At 41.0% G+C, this 15,275-nt stretch overlaps 1 protein-coding gene across 2 annotated transcripts in view; it reads right to left on the reverse strand.

Moving 5' to 3' along the window:
- SRPX (sushi repeat containing protein X-linked) overlaps positions 1-15,275 on the reverse strand; it is a 103,418-nt gene that overhangs the window by 19,629 nt on the left and 68,514 nt on the right. For both annotated transcript variants that reach the window (XM_081278275.1, XM_081278276.1), the window contains 2 exons: positions 11,542-11,733; positions 9,980-10,156 (listed from right to left, as the gene is read on the reverse strand). In XM_081278275.1, coding sequence (XP_081134401.1) covers positions 9,980-10,156; positions 11,542-11,733 — 369 coding nt within the window. The remainder of the gene's footprint in view (positions 1-9,979; positions 10,157-11,541; positions 11,734-15,275) is intronic.

The raw sequence follows: 15,275 nt of genomic DNA on the forward strand, positions 1-15,275 counted from the left end.
GAGTTCTACAAAACCTTCAAAGAAGAATTAATACCAATACTTTTCAAGCTATTTCAAGAAATAGAAAAAGAAGGAGCTCTTCCAAATTCATTCTATGAGGCCAACATCACTTTGATCCCAAAACCAGACAAAGATACTTCAAAGAAAGAAAACTACAGACCAATATCTCTAATGAACTTGGATGCAAAAATTCTCAATAAAATTCTGGCGAATCGAATACAAAAACATATCAGAAAACTTGTGCACCATGATCAAGTAGGATTCATTCCTGGGATGCAAAGCTGGTTCAATATACGGAAATCAATAAATGCTATTCACCACATCAATAGACTTAAAGACAAGAACCATATGATCATCTCGATGGATGCAGAAAAGGCATTTGACAAAGTACAGCATCCCTTTATGTTCAAAACACTAGAAAAACTAGGGATAACAGGAACTTACCTCAACATTGTAAAAGCTATATATGCTAAACCTCAGGCTAGCATCATCCTAAACAGAGAAAAACTGAAGGCATTCCCTCTAAAATCTGGAACAAGACAGGGATGCCCTCTATCACCACTTCTATTCAATTTAGTTCTCGAAGTACTAGCCAGAGCAATTAGACAGACAAAAGAAATTAAAGGCATAAAAATAGGAAAAGAAGAAATTAAGTTATCGCTATTTGCGGATGACATGATAATATACTTAACAGACCCAAAAGGGTCTACAAAGAAGCTGCTAGAGTTAATAAATGAATTCAGCAAAGTGGCAGGTTATAAAATCAACACGCATAAATCAAAGGCATTCCTGTATATCAGCAACAAAACCTCTGAAATGGAAATAAGGAAAACCACTCCATTCACAATATCCTCAAAGAAAATAAGATACTTGGGAATCAACCTAACAAAAGAGGTGAAAGATTTCTACACATATATTTTTTATATATATATATATATATATATATATATATATATATATATATATATAGTGAGAGAGAGGGGGGAGAGAGAGAGAGAGAGGGAGAGAGAGAATTTTTAATATTTATTTTTTAGTTCTCGGCGGACACAACATCTTTGTTTGTATGTGGTGCTGAGGATCGAACCCGGGCCGCACGCATGCCAGGCGAGCGCTCTACCGCTTGAGCCACATCCCCAGCCCCTCTACACATATTTTTGAAGAGTTTCTTCACTCCCTGTATTTCTCTTCCCTCTTTTCATTACTCTTTCTCTCCTGCTGAGTTTTGGAGATTGTGTGGGTAATCAAACGCACAGAACTTAACCTGCAATCATCTGGCCTTGCTAAGTGTCCCATGAGGCAATGCATTAGCTCCAGCTCCTCTCCACACTTCTAAACTCTGCCAACTGACTTGGCAACATCGCAGTTACCAAGCTAAAGATAAAAGTCATTTGGCTTTAGAGAGCCCCTCCTCCTTTAAAGGCAACGATAGAAAATACTAGCAAAGGTACCCTACCTATCATCTAATCTGATTCAATTCAAGGCAACAGATCTTTCAAGAGTGCCTAATTTACCCAAGGCTTCGTTCCAACTGTGGTAGGAGGTGTGAGAGAATTAGTGCTCCTGACTTGTCAGTTTAAAGTGTTCTAGGGGGATTATGTCACCATGCATGAAATATAACACAAGGTGGAAAATGGCACTAACCCAGCCAGGGTAAAAGTGAATACTATGGAGGTGCAAAGGAGCCACCCAAGTCTTTCATTTTTTAGATGTGCAAACTGAGGCTCAGAGAGCTTGGGTGATTTATTTAAAGACCATGCATATAAGTAATGGCAGTGTGAATGACATTGAAAGATGCACTTATCACTAGAGCAAGCTCCCTCTCTTGCTGGTATGTCGATAGTCCCAACATAGCATTCGTATCTTTTTCTTTTCTTTCTTTTTTTTTTTTTTTTTTGGACCAGGGATCAAACCTAGAGGCACTTAACCACTGAGCCACATCCCCAGCTCTTTTTTTTTTTTTTTAAATATAGAGACAGGGTCTCGCTGAGTTGCTCAGGGCCTTGTTAAGTTACTGAGGCTGGCTTTGAACTTGTCATCCTCCCGTCTCAGCCTCCAGAGCTGCTGGGATTTACAGGTGTGTGCCACTGAGCCCGGCAGCATTCAGTATCTTAAAACAGGCAATGGTCTGTCTGGGCCCACTCTTCCCTCCAACTTCCACTACATCATACCTGTGGTTTTGTGTTCTGGGACAGCAGTTTTACCTTTGCTATAGCTTCTAAAGGCCTCCCAAATTTCCCCAAACCAGTCTCTCTACCTGGCTATAGAAGTTCTGTCCCCTTACTTTCCAGATGGTTTGATAATGAAGTCAAGAAATAAAGGAGATGCCAATTCTGCACTGGGTTATATTTCATCTGATAGCTGAAGTGAAATCACAAGAGGCAGTTTGAACTTTTTCAAGTTCTACTTGATGATTCTGAGCAGGTAGAGAATGTATTTAAAGAGAGTACAGGACATTCAGCTTTGTATTGCTTTACATATCAATAATTATCTAAATACTATTTCAATCTGAAAGAAAATTAAATGTCCTTTTGATCCTGAATTGCAAAGGTCCTTGAAAATTACATGCATCAAGTAAAATTCTTCCTATATTTCCTCTGTGTCTTATAACTGCTCATTTTATTTGGGGTAAGAAACTATGAATAGTTTGTTAAACAATTTTACCTTTAGCTATCTGGATTCATTTTCATTCTATGTCATGCTTCAATGGAGCATGCATTTACAGCTTTAATATACTAATCCTAAATTGAACAACTACCATATTTTATTGAATCTAAGTCACTACTTATTGTGCCATGCATTCCAATTTCAGGGATATTAAAATGTAAAAAAAAATGCCTCTTAGCACTTATAAAATATATAAATGTTATATGAAAGATGATTTAAATGCATTTGAGGAGTCTATTTTCTAAGCTTAAAAAATCTTTTTTTTTTTTTTTTTTACCATGATAGGCGATAGAAGACATATGAATATTTCACAGCTGTGGGTGATCAGAAAGACAAGTATACAATGTCTGCCACCTGCTGGTCAGAGAGAGCCAGCACTTGCTGTATAGGAAATCTATTTATGAAAAAAATATAAAGCAAAACAAGAGGAGCAAGGAGAGGATATAGATTTCCATATAGAATCATATCATGTTACCATATTTTCTTGGAGAGATAATTGTCAGAAGGAAGACAGACTCTTAGTCTGTGCCAGGTAAACTAAACCTTTGGATGATACACTGGGGTTTTGTCCTATAACAACTCTATGTAGTGACAGTATGAGCAAACACACTCCAAAGTAGGTCATCTAAGTAGAGTGTCAGAGCCTCCCACAGCCAGCTTATGTCCCGTTAACAATGACCAATGGAAACTGGCCTAGTTTTTCAGAAGTAGCACTCTTCCAAACCAGAAAAAGAATAAATAAGTCACTACAAATAATAGCTAATATTTCCTGAACCCTTCCTATATGCCCACCACATGCTAAGTACTCCCCCTGCATTATTTCATTGAATTCCAACAACCACCCATTAGACTAAGCAGTGCTAATAACATTCCCATTTATAGACTGGGAAGCATTTCTTCTCTTGGAGGATTTCTTTGTGGTCTGGGATCTTAAGGCACCATTACATATTTTAAATTTATTTTAATAAGCCAAACACTTCTGTGAGTTTGTTGGCTGTTGGCCTGGTGTTTTCTTCCAATCTTTGCATACATATTCTTTTGGGATTGCCTGCCACCGTCTCCTTATAAAACCTTGAAGAGCAACAGCAGGACTCAATTCTAATTCATCCTCAAACAGCTGCCATCCCTCTCAGCTGATGAGACCAGCTGGCCTGCCCATCAGCCGATGCTCTAAAGACCTAAGCCTGTTATTCCCCAGCCCTGGGTCACCATAGCTTCTTATAAGTTATGATAAATTTCCATGAATGAAATGAACAGTTACTATAGAAACATAATTACTATTCCTTGTTGAGTCAGGATGCCTGAAGAGCCAGTTATTGTGTGGAAACCCTGAAGCCTTAGTAAAAATCCTGTCCTCTACTCTCTGTTTCATTCATTGGAGACACCTGACAAACCATCTCCCTTCTTTGTGTACCAGTTTCTTTGGCACCATAAGTTTTCAGAGAACTCTCCAGAAAGAATGAAAAAAGCCAAGAAGTGGAGTAATGAAATCCACAATTAAAAGTCACCCTTTGCCTGAAAAATGTACAACTAAAAAATATAAAAGAGGAGAAGTAATATATTACAGTGTTTCAACTACTGCAGCTTAACTATTTACTTGGAAAATCCTTAACATGTCCAACCTTGTAGGTGGCGGAAATAAGGAAGAGTTTCAAAAGGACAATCACTTGTTCACCAACTAAAAATAAAACGCAAAGAAAGTAACCCTATGCCAATTACAGACCTAAGCTCTTCATAAGTCTGGCACCTTCTGCTTTCACTGGCTTGGAAGCCATCTAAAGTGACAGACTAGAAAGACCATGTAGAGAAGGTGTGTGTATGTGTGTGTGTGTGGGGGGGGGGCTAATTCAGTCAGACCCCAGCCTGTATAGCTTCCCCCAGCTGGGATGCAAGAAATGTGAGGGAAGCCATTTTGGATCTTCTATCCCTAGTCATCTCAACTATTACCGTGAATAGTAGACATGAGCTATCCCAATGAAACCCTGCCCAAATTTCCAACCTTTGCTCAACTATGTTAAGCAATAACATAGTTTGAAATCACTAAGTTTTGGGTGGTCTATTGTAGAGGAATAGATCACTGATACAAATATCAGTTTGTGGTTGGTGATGGAAGAAAGAAGAGTTCATTTTGTGGAGGCATAGGAAGTCAGTGACTGCACAAGGCACAGCAGAACCTGCCCATTGAAGATTCTCTCAATTGTTTGCTTCCCCTAACCAGAGCACAGTCCTTGTAGATGGCTCTAGGAAGTGTTCCATTTCTTTGGCATTCTAAGACTTCAGAGAACATTCCAGAAACAATGAAGGGGAGCAATGAAGTCTGCAATTAATAGTCACCATCTTTACCTGCGAGATGCCCAGCTAAAATTTCATTGGTCATACCTTAAAATTAGACTGGGCCCCTCAAAGTGTACCTATTCAGTTTGCAAGCCATAGAAGTAAAAACTAGATCAATACTTCAATTGATCAAATGGTTTTAAAACTGAAATTGGATTCCTGAAAATTTGGGAAGAATATGTATTTGTCAACCCATGAAAAAAACCAGCGTCATTGAAGGGCCCTGCAACAATGTACTGACACATTTGTTCTTAGTCCACTGATGTTTTTATCAACTGTTTTTATCAGTTCAGCCCAGAAAATGTTCCTATGGGTCATTGGGTAAATCAAACTGTCACTACAGTTGGGAAGCCAGAAAAATGTGCTATCAATTTGCATATCTTAAGTGTTAGAGGGTTTTTTTTTCCCCAGAATTTCCTTTGTGTTAATGAATATCTATATGTTCTACTCTATAAGAAACATAAAACAATAAGTGAGCAATTCCAAAAGCCATGTTGACTTTTACCCTGTCCTTTAGTAAAGCAATTAAACAGGTGCCTTCTACATGTTGAAAGACATGTGCTGGGTTTTCTTTATCCACGATTTTAAATCTATCAATTTTTTTTCTCCTGTTTTGGCCTTGGAAGATGTGTTAGTCTAAAAGAGAGATCATGTGTCTACTGAAAATCTGGTCTCTAAATGAGGACTTGATGTAATTCCAATGATCCATTGTTCTATGTAACCAAAACTAACTGAAAATAGAAAGAGACAGAAAAAAATATACCCCCACAAAACAATAGTGGTTACATTCTAAAGGGTTTTTAAAAATATATCAGTGGAGGTTGTGGAGATCCTGCAATTTACAATATGTTTTTTCTCCTACATTGAATTATCTATATCTATTTCTGTAATAACCATGAATTTGAGTCCACTGCCAGAGTAGAGTCTGAATAAGATAATTAATTTTAACTTGTGGTACTTTCAAATTAGCCAGACCACAGGACTGACCACCTCAGAGTCAAAGAAAAGCCCAGACTTCCCTCTTCCAGACTGTTCTGGAAGAGAATTGGAGCAACTTTCTCAGCACTCAGCACAGTTCTGGCCAAGATATTCTGGTTCAAGGTTGTGTGGAAACCTGGGAACTACTCAGCCCCCATGGGTCAGCTCCTAAAACAGGCTGAGGCTCTAAGTTATGCTCAAGGAACCCCTATCCCTGCCAACACACAAACAAACTTATTAAGCTAATTTAATACATTTAAAGCCAGACAAGTAAATGATACCTTTGGGGTAAAATTCGCTGGGGACAAGCTCCAACATGTCTGGTACTCAAATCAAAGAAAGCACTGCCGGCTTGCTTTCTCTATTTTTCTTTTTCCTGGGAGCTCCAAGCTTTCCCATGGCTCCCTGTACCCGCTTTGGCCATCTAATTGCATGCACAATGCTCTTTCCCCAAATATGCCTGAACCTTATACTGGCAAATTGTACAATAAATCTCCTGAAATTGGGGTTCATTTCTTAGTTTCTTCTTTCTCCCTCTGGGAAAGTTCCAGGACCATCTGGTCCAGCTTTAGACATGCTTGTTGCTTTTTGAGAACAACCAGTATTTTCTTTCCATTGTTGCACACAATCTGGAAATCTGAACAGTATGGTCCCTAGCAGGCTCTGCCAAAGCTTGCTTAACCCAAAGATTTTTGAGTTTCTCCTCTCCTCCCACCATGACACTTGCCCCTTTCAAAAGGAGGGAACAGAGATTCATGTTTCCCCCTTTGGTTTGTTTTCGAGAATTAACTTGCACGTAACAAAGCTCAGGGAGATACTAAAAGCAACATCTGTCAGGTGTCCTTATGATCTGAACATCTAGCCTTAGGCTATGTCTCCTAAGAAGCGCATGTCCAAAGCGCACCCCTGCAGCACACTCCACCTGTACCCCTTGAGCAGGACTGCTCTGCAGTTTTATTTTCACTGAGCATTGTGAGACTCAGGAAGAAAAGTTGAAATCCTCAGAGGAGGGTGACCAGGCCAAACATTCTGTTGGTACTTAGTTTTGCTTTAATGTCTCTGTACTGACAGTGCGTTGAGAGTATCACAATGACATTGCTGCAGATTTCTTTTTTTTATAATTTTATTTCTTTTTTTTAAATTGTTGGTCGTTCAAAACATTACATAGTTCTTAATATATCATATTTCACACTTTGATTCAAGTGGGTTATGAACTCCCATTTTTACCCCGTATACAGATTGCTGAATCACATCAGTTACACTTCCATTGATTTACATATTGCCATACTAGTGTCTGTTGTATTCTGCTGCCTTTCCTATCCTCTACTATTCCCCCTCCCCTCCCCTCCCCTCCCCTCTTCTCTCTCTACCCCCTCTACTGTAATTCATTTCTCCCCCTTGTATTATTTTTCCCTTTCCCCTCACTTCCTCTTATATGTAATTTTGTAAAACCCTGAGGATCTCCTTCCATTTCCATGCAATTTCCCTTCTCTCTCCCTTTCCCTCCCACCTCTCATCCCTGTTTAATGTTAATCTTCTTCTCATGTTCTTCATCCCTACTCTGTTCTTAGTTACTCTCCTTATATCAAAGAAGACATTTGGCATTTGTTTTTTAGGGATTGGCTGGCTTCACTTAGCATAATCTGCTCTAATGCCATCCATTTCCCTCCAAATTCTATGATTTTATCATTTTTTAATGCAGAGTAATACTCCATTGTGTATAGATGCCACATTTTTTTAATCCATTCATCTATTGAAGGGCATCTAGGTTGGTCCCACAGTCTTGCTATTGTGAATTGTGCTGCTATGAACATTGATGTAGCAGTGTCCCTGTAGCATGCTGCAGATTTCTTTCTTTTTCTTTTTCTTTTTTTGATACTGGGAATTGAACCCAAGGGTGCTTAACCACTGAGCCACATTCCCAGCCCTTTTTTGTATTTTATTTAGAGACAGGGTCTCCTGGAATTGCTAGGGCCTCTCTAAATTGCTGAGGCTGGCTTTGGACTCGTGATCCTCCTGCCTCAGCCTCCTGAGCCACTTGGATTACAGGCATGTGCCACCATACCCGGCTCCTGCAGAGTTCTTTGCCAGCTGGGTACCAGGTAGGCTTGCTAGTAGGAGACACTCTCATGGGATTAGAAGTGGGAAAGAGGTAGGAGCCACAGTGTTTCCAGTAGTGGTAGATTCAGTGAGTGTTTCCTGGGCTCCTGACTTCCTTTTCATCAGTAATGATGTCAGTTACAGAAATGTCAGCATCAAGGTAGGCTTATGGACTTTTGGGTGACACTATGATCCTACTTTGGCTCCTTCAGCTGTGGTCAGTAGTGGCTTCCTGATCTAACTAAATGCTGATAATAGGATTTGTGCAATTTTGCTCCATCCCTATATAAAATTCCTCTGTTTGAAATACCTAAAGTGGTTTCTGTTGCCCTGATTACTGACCAATTCAAGTGCCTACTTAAATGCCAGAAGAGAAGCCTAGAATAAATCTGAGTCAGTTTCCTGAATTTAAATATATATATATATATATATATATATATTAATTACACAGAATGGGAGGTTCCATTGTTGCATAGCTGTACATGCATATAACATAATTTGATCAATTCATTTCCGAATACCTCGCTTGCCCTAATCCTCTTCCTTTACCCTAAAGATCTCCCTTCTATTTTTATTAGATATTTTATTTGGACTCATTGCTTTTGTCAAATGAATTCAAGACACAGTCTAGGCTGTGACTTGGATATAGAAGGGTTTGGTTGCACATAATTTCAGAGTGAGAATGGTTGATGCCAACCCAAGCCAGGCCAGGGAAGTTGTCTCATGCTGGCCCCTAGAGGATAACATCAGATTTTTGGTCTTACTGTTGAAGTAACTGCCCCAGACACTGAGTAGTCAGGAAGGAGTCTTTGGGGGTAAAGCACATTAGCAGACTGAACTAAACTGTTCTTTGGACAACAAGCAAACACAAAGTACCCAGGAGCCAGGCTTCTAAGGCCAGCTGATTTGCCCACCCCTCCTCCCTCACTCTGATCCTTTGGGTCAGATTTATCTGGTCTTAGGACCTGAGCTATCTCTGGATTCAGGGACTTTAGGCCTGAGAGCCTGGAGATGTAGTCCAAGGCTGGGATTTGTGGGACCTCAAGCAAGTCAATCCATCTCTCAGGCCTCATCTGTAGAATGGGGAATGGAACGAGAATGTTCTCTAAGGAAGGTCCTGGCAGCTCTCAGGGTTTGTTTTAGTTAGCTTTTTCGAAGCTGTGACCAAAAGACTCAGCAAGAAAAATGCAGAGGAGGAAAAGTTTATTTTGGCTCATGGTTTCAGATGTTCAGTCCATGATCAGTGGACTCCATAGCTCTATGCCTGAGATGACACAGAACATCATGGCAGAAAGTCTGGTGGAGGAATGTAGCTTAGGACATGGCAACCAGTAAGCAGAAAGAAAGCTCCACTCACCAAGAACACCAAGAACAAAACATAACCCCAAAAGGCACACCCCCAGTGACCTACTTCCTCCAGCCACACCTTATCTGCCTATAGTTACTGCCCAGTTAATCCATATCAGTGGATTAATCCACTGATTAGGTTGAAACTCTCATAAGCTAATCATTTCATCTCTGTAAATGATCCCCTGGAACAGTGGTTCTCAACTGTCTCTGCAAATATCTGCGACTATCCCTGGAAACTCTACTCAATGCTATAGGACCCTGGACTACCTTGGTAGGAGTGTGCCACCTCTGCTCGCCAGTAGCTGCCTGAATAGCCAGCCAGAAAAGAGACAAAGTCACATGGAAGCCATCAGTCTTGAAGTCAGTCTTAAGACAGAGACTAGGGTTAAGTCTAAGGCCAGGCCAGCAAGCCAGGGATGAAGAAAGCTACTAAGCAAAGTTGGTGCTTACACTTCACTCATGGAATATTGATGCTGCCTTTAAAATCCACTATCTGAACACCCGCTGCTCCTCCCCAAGCATGTGTTTCCCGGGGACTGTGGAATTTTCTTACCCACACAGGAGGCTGGCCGGCCGCTCCAGGCCTTGTTGTCCATACATGTGACTGTCCGTTCCCCTTTCAATGTGTATCCTGGTGAACAATAGTACTCACACCGGGAGTTAAAGTAGGCACCATCAACACACTTAAACCCTCCATTTGCTGGCATAGCAAGGGTAGGACATCGCTTTTCTGAAAAGGAAAATCAGATCTTCAGTATTTCTTCATTTTTGTCCATAGTGTTTCAGAATCCAGAAACTTCTCTAAGCATACAGTGAAAAGTTCATTGAAATGGAACAGATGGAAGTAGAGAAGCAATGGCTGGCTATATGTCACACGGAAGAGACACAAAATTTCAGGCCAGACTGGCTTAGGTTGGCATCTCAGCCAAGCCACTGTCAGAGGCTATTTCCCAGAAGAGTCTCAGATGAGGATTTGACTGTGAGTGGCTTAGTAAGAAAGTGCTCCCAGGGGAGACCAGTGAAGAGAAGGGGAAAGCAGGACAGGGAAGGGGAGGGAGCCAAGCAGAGGGTGATCTCCAGCATAGTCAATATCAGCCTGCAGGGTGAATGACAGCTCTGAGCCTGTCTGACTCCAGGCAAGGAGGCTGGCCTTTGTTAATCCTTTACCACTCAGACATTGTGCAGCTCTGGGCTGCCTTTGGGGGATGCTTTCCCTTGTAAGAAAAAACAGAGAGGAGTCCTCTGAAAGAGCAACAAGGTGGACTGAACAAATCTTTATTTTTTTGCAGGGAGTGGGGGTACCAGGGATCGAACTCAGGGGCACTCAACCACTGAGTCACAACCTCAGTCCTATTTTGTATTTTATTTAGAGACAGGGTCTCACTGAGTTGCTTAGCACCTCGTTTTTGCTAAGCCAGGCTTTGAACTCATGATCCTCCTGCCTCAGCCTCCCAAGCTGCTGGGATTATAGGCGTGCACCACTGCTCTCAGCTCTGAGCAAATTTTTAAGGGCAAGGTGCTCAGAAGCTGGGGAACAGGTTAACCAGCCTGGTAAAAACGCACTGAAGAGATTTGGGTGAAACATTGATAAGTGTCCACTGCAGTCATCCAGTTGCATCATCTGCATGGCCTGGATCAACTGGCTGCAGCCCTGAGTATCAGTTTCCCCAACAATGACTGGCACCCTTGTTTCTAGGGATCATTGCAAAATTTGAATGTTTGTGAAATGCTAGGCAAACACTACGTGTTCAGTAAGTGGTGGCTGCTTTGAGTAACCAGAGCATCTAAAATGTGCTTCAACAATGCTGTATCACAAACAGCTTTCTTAGCCTCTGTGTGTCATTTTTTTTTCTCAATCCCAACATCTCTTTAGGACCCAGAATTTACTGAACAAACATCAACTATTTGCCGCACTCTCTTCTGTCCTTTCCCCAGACAGCTGATTGCACCCTTTCTGAAAGGAGCCCTGTCAAGTCCAGTATGTCTTAGAAACCCACTGGCTGCCACTCACAAGGGGAGCTTTGCTTATCAACATTCATTGAAAATCCCTTATCTCAGAGCAAAAAAAAATTCTGACTCTAATTGTCCCTGAGGACCAGGCACTGGGCTACTCACGTTTGCAGATGACCTTGTCAGACCACCGCTTGTTTGACTGGCAGATGAGCTGGGAAGAGCCATGTAGCTCATATCCCTTCTGGCAGCGAATGTCACACCTGGTTCCCAGGGCCGTTTTGTAGTATCCTCCTTGAGGGGCTCTGCAGTACACATCCCCGTACTTCACCTTGATGGGGGAGCACCAAGGAGTGTCTACAGGTAGCAAAAACAAAGGAGGGGAAATAGGAAGTAACATATTCAGAAAACGCATCCTCTCACTCCTGCAGTCCCAACCTGTTTACATTCCAGATGTTGGACCTCCAGTAGCACCCAGTTACTGTGGATGTCTCTGGACAAGGAGAGTATGATCTAGGGGTCAGACAGAGCTGAATGTGATTCCAGGTTCCTTAAAACCTAGCTGTATGATCTTGGACAAGTTACCCTACCTCTCTAACCTATGCCTATGCCAATAGGGCTGTTAGAAGGACTAAATTTAAAAAATGTCTGTTCATCGCCGACCACAGTGCCTAGCACATAGTAAATGTTCAACAAATGCTTTGTCTTTCTAGATTTCCCTTAACTGGAAACATAAATCTCTTCAGGGTCCATTGATATGATTGTGAACTCTAACCCTAGCCCTAGTGTATGTGAGGGGGTCAGTAATATACATATCACTATAAAAAATCATATACAATGTTTTTTTTAAAGAGAGAGTGATAGAGGGAGAGAGAGAGAGAGAGAGAGAACTTTTTTAATATTTTTTTTTTTTTTTAGTTATTGGTGGACACAACATCGTTGTTTGTATGTGGTGCTGAGGATCGAACCCGGGCCGCACGCACGCCAGACGAGCGCGCTACCATTTGAGCCACATCCCCAGCCCATATACAATGTTTTTTGTTAATTTGATTTAAGTTACAATTTCCAGGTGTTTGCAACAGCATATCATTTTGGCTTCAAGCCACAGAACAATTGCTCCTCATAGGGAAGCAACTTCCCTTTTCAGATGTCCCTAATTATGCCCCATTTAGGTAAGACAGTGACACTTTTCCAGATGGCAAAGTTGCAGGGTGTTTTGATTTCAGTCTTATTGTTGCCCAGAGCACACCTAGAATGACACTAATAAATCAGAACTTGTCCCTTGGCTCTTTGAAAGCCATTAAACACAAGGGCAAGACTAGCTTCTTGGTGCAGAAGTTCCCACAATCCATGGGGGCCTGTGACAATCTCCCTTAACTCTGCCAGACACATTGAATGTGAACAAGAGCCCCTACCGTATAGCGCTTGTCTTGTCCCACTGCCACAGCACCTGAGCTGTCAACGAGTGGGGTAAGTCTGCCATCGTGTGGCCAGGAAGGAGGACAGGCCGCGGTTCACCTTCCCAGGATTTTACTGAGCTTGTCACCGCTTGTCAGCCACAAAAAACAAAGGTCTTGTCTACGGCTGGGATTATGCTCAGCGTTAGATCGCTTGCCTAGCACGGGCGGGACTTCAGCACCATATAGAAATAAAGCCATTGTTGGGGCTGGGGTTGTGGCTCAGCGGTAGAGTGCTCGCCTTGCACATGCAAGGCCTGGGATTTGATCCTCAGCACCACATAAAAATAAATAAATAAAAAATAAACTTATTGTGTACAACTACAAAAAAAATAAACAAAAGAAATAAAGGCATTGTGTTGTATCCATCTACACCTAAAAATAAATATTTTTAAAAAAGGTCCTGTCTAGGTCTTAGGCATGCATCACTTTTTAACGTTTGTGCTTTCATATTTCCTTTGACTAATACGTTTATCATATAATGTTTTGCAGACAGTTTTCAAGAGGGTCCTAAACTCAGGACTTGAGTAATATTCCCTGGATTTTCTGATTTAAAGTGATATTCTGTCAGCTTGCCCTGAGAGCTGATTAAATTCATGTGGATATCAACTCAAGGAAGCTCACACCAGTTCTGCAGACTTCCTTAAACAGTTTCCTTCCTCTAAGGATTTTATGCATATAGTCTGTATATGTACTACATATATCTGTGATACATGCAAATATAAGCAGCATATACACACATCACAAATTCACATGCAATTAGCCCATTTTGCCTCCTATTCTGAGTCTTCAAATTCTCCTAGCAGCGATGGCCAAGAAAGCTGTAGTGTTGTCAACATGGTGGGGGCCGGGCAGGGAATCTTGTTTTCATTTATTTGCAAAAGAAATTTCTTTTGGGTTGCTTTCCAAGACAAATCTTTGGAAGATATTTTGACAGTTCAACAACTCTGCAGTGATAGTAATTAAAATGTCAGTGAATGACTTGATTTCAAAGTGCCTGCAAGCACCATGAATTAATGGGAATTAACAAAATGTTCAACACAGAGGTTTAGAAAAAGAAAGCTCTTGTGCTACTTTAGTTAAGATGGGGTTTACTAAGTAGAATCTAAATCAATTATTCTAGAAAGCCTTTTCAACCCCCTGGGCCAATGTGGAAAGAAAGCACTCTAGCTAAATGGAGTTCAGGAGGTAGGCAATGTCATGTAGCAGACTAATGAGCTACTAGCCGACTCTGGCTGTGAACCAAAACACCTTTTCAGACCCAAGTGTAATGTTGGCTAGCTGTGTGACTCTGACAAGTCACCCACTCTCTATGTCCTTGGTTCTTCATCTGTAAATGGGATAATACTGACATATCTACATGTCTCCCCCTTCCCTCAATTAGTATGAATATATGATGAGATTTCAAGTAAAAGAATCAAAAGTGGGCTGGGGTTGTGGCTCAGTGGTGGAGCTCTTGCCTAGCATGCACAGGGCACTTGGTTTGATCCCCAGCACCACATAAATGTAAAATAAAGATATTTGTCCACCTAAAACTAAAAAATAAATATTTTTTTTAAAAAGAATCGAAAGTGATGCTTGCCACATGCTGGGAACCCAATAAGTGGCAGTTAAATTTCTCTTTCTTTCTTCTTTTACTTTAATTTAACTTGAAAACACTTACTGTGCATATACTCTGTGTCAGGCACTGTGCAGGGACCTGAGAGTCTAGAGCTAAATCCTTGGTTAATAAAGGTTCACATCTTTTTTTTTTTTTAACAGTTCTGGGGATTGAACCCAGGGTGCACTACTACTGAGCTACATCCCAGCCCTTTTGATTTTCTTATTTTGCTAATATGCCCAAAAAGGCCTTGAACTTGCAATTCTCTTACTGCAGGCTCTCAAGTGCTGGAATTTTAGGCATGTGCCTCCCGCCACGCCATCTCTAACTTTTAAAACTAGAAGACTTTAAGGGTTGGGGGTGTAGCTCAGTAATAGAGTATTTGCTTAGCATTCATGAGACCCAGGGTTCCATTCTCAGCACTGAAAAAAAAGTAAAGATTTTATTGTATAAATTTAAAGTATACAACATGATTTTTGATGTACATATACATAGTGAAATGATCACTACAGATAAACAATTTTACTGAAAATGGAAACAGTTTCCCAAAAAGGATTTATTCCTAACACACAGAGGGCAGGCTCTAGGACAGGGACATATGCTAGCTATGTGGTCTACCTTCCACGTTGCAATGCTATAAAGTTAGGGTGGATACTGGGAACAATGATCTGAGGTCATAGTTAACCTGTTTTGTATATGTGAAGGTTCACTGTGTGTATTGTAGGAAGATTTTTCAACAAGCAATTCAAAAACATTTTATTTTAAAAACCCTGAATTTTTAAAAAGTTGTATGAAGCAGAGAATCTCCTTACCCCACATATCTGATTGACATATTTGTACTT

The sequence above is a fragment of the Spermophilus citellus genome (assembly GCF_964194105.1).
Source record: "Spermophilus citellus genome assembly, chromosome: X".
In the NCBI taxonomy this organism is placed as follows: Eukaryota; Metazoa; Chordata; class Mammalia; order Rodentia; family Sciuridae; genus Spermophilus; species Spermophilus citellus.